Genomic DNA, 9,296 nt, shown 5'->3' with positions numbered 1-9,296 from the left:
TAAAACAACTTATTTACGGATTTTTATTTTTATTATACTTGTTTGACGATCATACCGAAAATGTTGTTTGTTTTTACGTATTTCTAACGGCTTAGGAGATCTTTCTAGAAAGCTACAATTTTTATTTTTTTGAAGAAAATTTTTAAGGGTTATACTCGTTCAGACCCACCGATTCTGGATTTTTAAATTAAAAATAACTAATTTAATAATTACAAATTTTTCATTCCTGAATTTTAATCTCATTTATGAGCCAAAAAAGGTTCGATAATCTCAGCCAAGACAAGGCTCGTCTTGGGTCAAGTAAACGTCCTTTTAGCCAAGACAAGGCTCGACTTGAGACAAGTAAACGCAGTTTTAACTGTCGTGGCCATAAAAGTAAGACGAAGGCCTATGTCTCGACTCAATTTTAAGACGCAGCCAGGCATCGATTTCTTGGAGACGAACTCAAGACATAGACATAGACATAGAATGTGTCGCCTGAGAGTGGAAAGGCCCCTGACCGCTTGTGTTTAAGCGAAGTCCAGGGGCTTCCCCACTCTCAGGTGATAAATTCTATAGCCGGTACAGACATAAATACGGATATAGAAAGATTTTACATATATAATGATAAATTATCAACCAAAAAAATGAATATTTAAAAAAAAGGAGATACACTTTCAACCAAGTAATTTAGGTTTGAACAAAAAAATGTGTTTCAGTCGCAGTTTCCAAATAACGAAGATGTTTAGAATTTAATTGGATTGTTAAATAAGTGACAATTCGTGGGACCAACATAAAATTAGTAAAATGATTTGAGTACAAAACTAATATAAATATTTCTATAAATTTCATATTTTTCCGGTTTTCTTTTTCAGGGGTTTCTACAAATTTTTTTAAATCGAAGAATTTAAGGAACTCAAAGAATTCACGTAATTCCACGATATGAAGGGATTCGATGAATTTCAGAAATACAAAAAATGTAAGGAATTCGAAAAATTCAAGAAATTTAAATAATGCAAGTACTTCGAAGAATTTAAGGAATTTAAACAAATCCAAGAATTCAAATAATTCAAGGGATGAACAAAACTCAAGAAATTAAAAAAATTCAGAGAAATTTAGAATTTTACAGAATTCTATGGAATCATGGTGTTAAGAGAATTCATTGAAGTAATTTAATTCAGAGAATTTGTGGAATTTAGCGCGTTAGTTCATTTTTTGAATTCAGTAAATTCAGAAATATAAAATATAAAGGATTTCACAGAATTGAAGGAACTTGGAGAACTCAGGGAATTTCATGAATGCAGAAATTTAAAAAAAATCAAGAAATTCAGGGAATGGTCGTGCAGGCATATATTGTGAGTTTTACTTTAAAGCTGAATATTTTTCTTTGTTTTGGAAACTACTCTCTATATCTGAAATGACTATTTATACTTGTTAACTTGAGCCGATGATTTGCGTTTAAAATTACTATTCATCGAAACGAATACGAACACCGAAGCTTTTGCTTTTACCGAAAAATACAATTTATACTTAAAACTATTACAATAAATGTGTCAACATTAATTAAAAGTCGTTTGCAAAAATTCTTGCACGCATTTTTGTATGTAATAAGAGTAGGCACCTTCCGAAAAACTAAAAAACAATCGAGTTGATTCGAGAGAGAGGCAAACTTTTAAACAAGTTATTATAGACTCCGAAATTAACTCAAGACATTTTCTGTGTATGGAATTAAAATTTATTTTAATTTTCAATCTTTCTTGATTTTTGGAATTTAAAGTCTACAAAATTTTCACACAAATTCTTAACATGATTTGCGCATAACCATATCATGAACAGAAACTTTCACTATTTAGTGAACTTGAAATATCAAAGTGAAAAAATTCTAACAGTTGGACCTAGACATGCCATGTCATTGTTATGTTGGCTTCAAAACTTGACTACTTATAATTTGGTTTTTCAGAGTTAGTTGTTGACAGATGACTATCATTTGGAGCCTATTTCAACCAACTGTTTTAGTACTAAATTAAGTCTTACATCGAATCCTATTCTTTACAGTAATATCGTAGGCCTTACAATTTTACCTTAAACTATTTAGGGCATATACGTGAGGTACTTAGAGCATTTTAGTATCAAGCTCTTAGCCCACACACGTTACCGAACTCTGTCTCTAGATCTTCTCGTGTTTTATGATAAAGACTCCATGCAACCTATTTTCGCTTATGATTGACTGGTGTAATAAAAAATAGTATGCAACTCTCGGCAAAAAAGTGCCACTTAGGGTCCTTGTATTACAAACAATTATTTCATCATTTTGACGTTAATTACCTAAATTTTACGAAATTTAAGATCAGAGGGTTTCAGGAATTTATTGTATCGTCCTCATGAGCAATAATATAACAAAATAATACCAACCATTTTTTCTAATGACATTTCTTGGCCTAATTAGACTGAACTATATGTACTTTATGTATATTGTTTAAAGACATTCCATCAATTTTCGCAATATAAAGCAATACATTTTTATAAGAAATAAATGAATAATCTAATTTTAATTAGTATAGACAGATGCAGCTTACCCTTAGGATTCCACTGATACTAAAAACTTATTTATAACCAAAATCTCGCTTACGTATGTTTTTAGGCTGTAGGTTTCCTAATTGTGAAGAAAATACATCTTGTTTTATATATAATAATGTAACATTTTGAAATAACTATTCTGACTTTCTGAGTAAAGTTAAACTCACCGCATCGACAAAGGTGGCCGAGAATAAAGCTGTGATGGATTCAAAAATAAAGATATTTAATAGTTCGTTTATTCTAAATTGAGTATTATACAATATAAAAGAGAAAAAGAGTTAATAGACAACGATATAAAACATTTGTAACTAAACCACGTGAATACTGTTGTCTGTATTTTCTAATATAATTCAATTTCACTTTATGTGTATATAGATGATAACTTACTTAGTACTAAGAAGGTTAATTCCGCTTTACACATGATCTTGAAAACCGAATTTTAAGGCAATATTTGTACAATAAAGATTTTATTTAACACAAAAACTCGTGAAAAAACGATGCTTGTCAAAATCGTGAGTACTTGGTGAATTATAACAGGCGTTTGATAGCATGGCCTTTTATTAGTATTTTCGTGGACGTCACGAGCATGTTTTCAAGGCGCAGCGACAAATAAGTTCAAGGTCTTGAAACACGTAATTCGTCAGGAAAAACGTAACATTTTAGGAAAAGAAAATCACCTTCAAGCAAATTTCATGTTGTTGCTACTCTTTAAATTATTTATGTACTCAATTTTATTCGCACGCAATTGAGTTATTCATGAAGCCTCAATAAATACAAAACTGTTGATTAATCATTTCCAATATTTATTTCTTAGGTTCCGATCAAGTGACTCACCCTCTGATAAGAACCTGATGCTATTCGCTTTGAATAATAATAATTTATATATATATATATATATGATATTTTTACTACTGTTAATGGCTCCTACACAGCCGATAATTTTCCTACTCTCGTTTGTAAGTCTGGCTATCCTCTCATCAGCTAAATCAATTTGGCATACTGTTTTTACACCCTTTCCTTCAAATGCCACCATTTTTGGTTTAAACATAAAATCAACTGCAAATATTACCCTATAAATCTGGAGAATTCAAACAATAAATTTTGCTTAAAAGATTTTCTCACAATGAAATCAGGTAATAGCAATCTAATAATATACATTTGAGTCTATAGTCTAGATTAAAATGGTTTGAGGTGCTATTGATTTTATGAATTAAACACATTTTTAGGAACAATTTACTATATTTAGTGATAAGTTGCACGCAAGATTTTGAAACGATTACTTTCCTAAAAATTTAACTTTAAAGCTCCATATTTTCTTAATTGTCCAATAAAATAACGCAGCATAGACGGATTAGACTAAAGCATCTAAATTCTGAAATGCTTATTATATAAGTGTAATAGAATTAGTATCTACACTAATATTTGAAAAGATATCTACTGCTGAATATTTTCTTTTCTTCTAAAATACAATATCTTAGCACGATAGATTGTGTTTTCAAATATATTACAATTATTATTTATAAAAACACAAGAGTTTTTAAATGCTAATTTCTTGTATGAAGATATTATTTTTGAGCGAAACAGAAATTTTTCAGAAAAACAATTGTCTATGCTTATAATCGCAAAATAAGTAAAAATTTTTGCCAAATTTTTGTATGCCAACATTGTTGTCGTTAGTGGAGTCCATGTCAAGTGATAACAAGAGTTTTCTTCATAGAATGGGATTTGCCTATAACTCAGCGTGTAGAGTTATATATTGATGAAGAAAGAGTGGCGCCAAAATAGGCTATTTTTTCGCCTATCTTTTGGACGTCGCTAGCGACCTGGTGAAAAAATATAAAAATATCTTCCAGGTTTTAAATTACTCGTCATTAAAAACCAAAGTGAGCATCGCTTTTAGTCCTTTTTAATTTTTTAAAAATTACCCCTATTTAGGAGTTAAAAAGACCCAAAGAAAAATTAGAAAATAAGAAATACGACTAATTATCATATCATTTTTCATTGTATTTTTTCTATAAAAAGTAAAATCACGTATTTTCTTCATTAATAAGAGGTTGATGGGAAAAATTATTGTATAATTAATGGTATTTTCTATTTTTCAATTATTCTGGGGTCTTCTCAATAATTTTTTGAAAAGTAAAAAAACTAAAATCACGTTTATGAAAATACGTATTCTCCGATTTTAAGATTTGTTTCAAAAGAAGTCATACATTTGCTCCACAAGTCCTAAAAATTTTATCTTGGGATCCAGTGGTTAAGAGGGCTGTGTACATGGGCTTTTGAAGACACGTCGTCTAGGTGTAATTTCTCCGATTGTATTGTGAAAAACATGACTTATGTGGTATGTCTGGGTTTGGAAAATAATAAGCTATGGATATGTGTTATCAAAAGTAAAATATTGTTTATTATATTAAGAATATGATTGGTCAAAGTTACCCTACTTTTGAAGGCCAATTTCTCGGCTTGTAATAATTATGTTAAAAATTGTATTTCGCAGAAACTTAGATAAAAGTCTTTCTGAAAAGATTAGCATGTATGAAAGAATTATTGCTTTTAAATAAATTCTAAAAAACATGCTTGAACGAAAAGCATTTTTGGGTTAAATTTAAGGCAAGTAACTACCGATCCTAGCGGCCAAATGCTAGAGAGCGTTAGGCACGCCCACGCTGTTGTCCTCAATGCAATAAATACCCTTTACCTCATTCCGGAAAGTTGCAGGGCCTTAAGGTCACTATACCTACGCAAACTGGAATTCGCATTTGGCACTATTCTCAAGAAAACCTTCTTGGATGTCATTTCTGAATTTTTTCTTTGGCACCAATGAAATTAACGAAATTTTAAAGTTCCCAAAAATATGCTAGAAATACTACTCTGACGCTCCACGGATTTGGGTGTTTCTTGAAATTATGATTCAAATGATATATACTTTTAGGAGTCACATTTCGCACGAAAAATTGAATGTAATAATTCTTCCAAATTAGGGAACTTTGAACAAGCCTATTTTTAATATAATAAATATTATTTCACTTTTGATAACAGATACACATAGTTCGTTATTTCGCGAATCCAGGCATACCACATAAGTCATATTTTTCACAATACTTTCCAAGAAATTACGCCTAAAGGAAATGTCTCGAAAAGCATAACAATCCAATCTAAGCATAACACATCATTTATAATTGTGAACAACGCTTTCATATAAAATAGTCGTAAGAAGTGAAAATAGAGTTTAACATTTTGAAAAGGCTCCATATCAATGATCATCCGATCGAAGCATATCATGGAGATAGTTTCGAAATATACTGAAATATTGCTTTTAACAACGTCACTTCAAGGAGAAGAGAAGGAAGTAACGATCCTCCCAAAAGGATTAGGAGAGGCGAAAAGTCATTGCCTAAAAAGAAACGTTTTAAAATATTCGAAGGACTCACAGCCCCTATGGGATAAAATATAGGGTATAATACAGGCAATAGGTATAATATAGAGAAAAATCATATTAATTTCTTAAACATTCAAACTACATTTAAAAAAGCAATCAAGTGAATTGAAAACAATCTACAAATATGGAAAAAGTAATTCAATTGGGTAGAATTAAGTGAATTTAGAAGAACTCGAAAGAAACTAAAAGAACCGAATAGGATTTACGATGAATTAATAAGATTTCAAGGCCAATTCCAAATGGATTGCACAAAATGTTTGAAAATATGTCACATATGTTGAAAATGAAATGGAATATTTAAAAATATTATAAAATATTGAAATTATATTTTACGACTGCATGGAAAATGTATTAAAGTACATTAATATTTGTTAAATCCCTAAAAATCTAAGTAAAAAGCTGGTGAAAAAAATATCTTTGAAGTTTATAAAATACCCGAAAATCTGGAAAATTTCTTTAAATTATTGTAATCTTTTTCAAAATTCTCGGAGTTTTTAAAAAAATTTATAAATTTTAAACAAATCTTTAAAATATTTATAAGATTCAAGATAATTAAAAAATGGGAATAGACATGAAATGGATTGTGATTAACCACGAATTAATGTATTAAATAAAAAGTGACTAATGTTATTTTTTACATCATCCTTATGTAAAATATATTGTTTCTTCTTGAAGTCAACTTTGTTTTACGACTACTGCTTCAACTTAAAATCAGCTCGTTCACCTGACGCACGCCAATTTATGTCCGATTGAATTAAATATGATAATTTCAAACTGTACATTTCATTTGTTAAAATGTACTGAGGAAACTTTTGGAGGTACCTTTTTCGAACCACCCTATTATGTATACAATCCATTATTCATAATTTTAGTATAAATAAATTCTATAAATTTCAAACAATTCTTCAGCCTAATGAAACAATGTTTCACACCTTAACAAAAAACGTACGGAAACGTCCGCCGGTGGTTTGCCAGTACATAACCAGTACTAGGCTAGCGCTGCTAGCACAAATTTTAATAATTGATATTGATATTAAAAACATATTTGGTCAAAGTTACCCTACTTTTGAAGAATAACTTAACGGTTTGTAACGATTACTCAACCATAAAAAATAAGATTCTTATATTCAAAACGACGTTTTCTAGTAGAATGAGAAATTTCAATCCAAATTTGTATTTGATATCAAGTATATTTCGAAATTATCTCCACCATATGTTTCGATCAGAAGAAAATTGAAAAAGAGGATATTCAACGTCTCAAACTTTATTTCGACTCCTCACGGTTAGTTAATAAAGAACTATTGTTAATAATTATTACTTGTGCGGTATGCTGGGATTCGTAAAAGAGTCAGCAATCCGGTAATAAGCGTTACATTCAGAAAAATTAAGAATTTCTATTTCTATGAAAACGCAATTTTTCCTTCGTCTAAAAATCCTCCAACGGGAATAGAAAAAGTGAAAATCCTATTCCTCTCAATCGACTTTGTAAAATTTAATGAAAGCATTTATTTAACCTATGTTTTATTAATAAATCTTTCTAAGCTCATAAATTCGAAAAATATTCGAATTTATATTTATTTACATTTTAATCATTTATTTAAACGTCTTAAAAATGCATCAAAGAAATCTACTGAAATGTGTGAATTAAAATAATTTTAACTCTAGAGAGGCGGACATGAATTGATTAAATTTTCAAATCATATATTCCACATAAAGGAATTAAAACAATTTATTACTCATATTTTGTGAACTTATGAGAAAGAATTAAATAATCTCGAAATCTGAACGATTTTGGGGAGTAGAAGACATCTCTGTGAGGTTATCTGTCGATACAATTACAAGGAAGAAAACACGTTCCCTTTTGAGGTCCGTCCACTCAGCGCCGCCACAAAGGCAAATTATAAAATGGTATACGCCATATTTTTTTGCTCTTTTTTTGCTAATTTTATGCTAAAAAAAATTTTTTTCTCTTTAAACTTTGGAGGAAAGGGTGGCGGCGCTAGCAGGACATCCACTCAGCGCCTCCACCTACGAAAGCTCACTAAAAATGATTATCATGCGAAAAACAATGGGTGGAGATTTTTTTTGCTTTTTATTTTGCTCTATGATGGCATATATTACGTTTCCCAAAAACTACCCCTAAGTCTTACACAACTATCCCCAGGATCAAAAAAGTTTTCAAAATGGGAAAACTACCTTCAACAATGTAAACATGATTGAGAGCTTCAAATTAATTACATGACACTTGAAAATTTCGGGCTCTTTATAATTTCCCCAAAACTACCCTTCCACGTGAACGTATACAGCAGAAAATTTATATGTATGGAAAAAGCATTAAAAATAATCAAACTTAGAGGAAACTGTTAGTTGATATTTTTTTGCTCTTTTTCGGCTCTAAATTGATTACACGGCACTTCAAAATTTCCCTATCTTCATAATTTTTCCGAAAAACTACCCTTACACGTGAACTTATGCAGCGTAACATTTATGTGTATGAAAAAATCATACAAATGATAAATCTTAGAAAACACTGTTAGTTGATATTTTTTTGCTCTGTTTTTGCTCTCTGATAATATATAATACGCTCCCGAAAAACTACCACTTTGAACAATGTAAAAATGATTTAGAACTCCAAATTAATTACATAAATATTGAAAATTACTCTTTCATTATAATTTCCCCCGAAACTACCCTTCCACGTGAACCTATGCAGCAGAACATATATATGTATGAAAAAAGCATTGAAAATAATCAAACTTAGAAAACACTGTACGTCGATATTTTTTTGCTCTTTTGTTGCTCTCTGATAATATATAACAGGCTCCCGAAAAACTACCCCTAAGTCATACATACTCACCACTCGTGATCAAAAACGTTTTGTATGTTGTAAAAACACCTTAAACAATGTAAAAATGACTTAGAACTCCAAATTAATTACATGGCACTTTAAAATTTCCCCCTTCATATAATTTTCCTGAAAAACTACTCTTCCACGTGAAAGTATGCAGCAGCACATTTATATGTATGAAAAAATCATTGAAAATAGTCAAACTTAGAAAAAACTGTTTGTTGATATATTTTTGCTCATTTTTTTGCTCTTTGATAATATATAATATGTTACCCAAAAACTACCCCTAAGTCATACATACCCTCCCCTCGACATCAAAAACGTTTTGCATGTTGTAAAATCACCTTGAACAATGTAAAAATGATTTAGAACTCCAAATTAATTACATGGTACTTAGAAATTGCCTTCCATTATACTTTCCAAAAAACTACCCTTCCACGTGAATCTATACTG

General features: G+C 30.2%; 1 protein-coding gene across 2 annotated transcripts in view; it reads right to left on the bottom strand.

Moving 5' to 3' along the window:
* LOC117177255 overlaps nt 1–3,048 on the bottom strand; it is a 31,595-nt gene extending 28,547 nt beyond the window's left edge. Inside the window, exons 1-3 of one of the 2 annotated variants that reach the window (XM_033367835.1) lie at nt 2,944–3,048; nt 2,724–2,752; nt 2,609–2,632 (exon numbers count right to left, since the gene is read on the bottom strand). In XM_033367835.1, coding sequence (XP_033223726.1) covers nt 2,609–2,632; nt 2,724–2,752; nt 2,944–2,977 — 87 coding nt within the window. In that variant the 5' untranslated portion in view covers nt 2,978–3,048. The remainder of the gene's footprint in view (nt 1–2,608; nt 2,633–2,723; nt 2,753–2,943) is intronic. The other variant, XM_033367836.1, reaches the window with a different exon arrangement.
* Nucleotides 3,049–9,296: the final 6,248 nt, after the last annotated feature.

This window comes from Belonocnema kinseyi, chromosome 7 (genome assembly GCF_010883055.1).
Source record: "Belonocnema kinseyi isolate 2016_QV_RU_SX_M_011 chromosome 7, B_treatae_v1, whole genome shotgun sequence".
Taxonomy (NCBI): Eukaryota; Metazoa; Arthropoda; class Insecta; order Hymenoptera; family Cynipidae; genus Belonocnema; species Belonocnema kinseyi.
The sequence above is the reverse complement of the archived record's forward strand: the minus strand, read 5'-3'. Positions and strand labels throughout refer to the sequence as shown.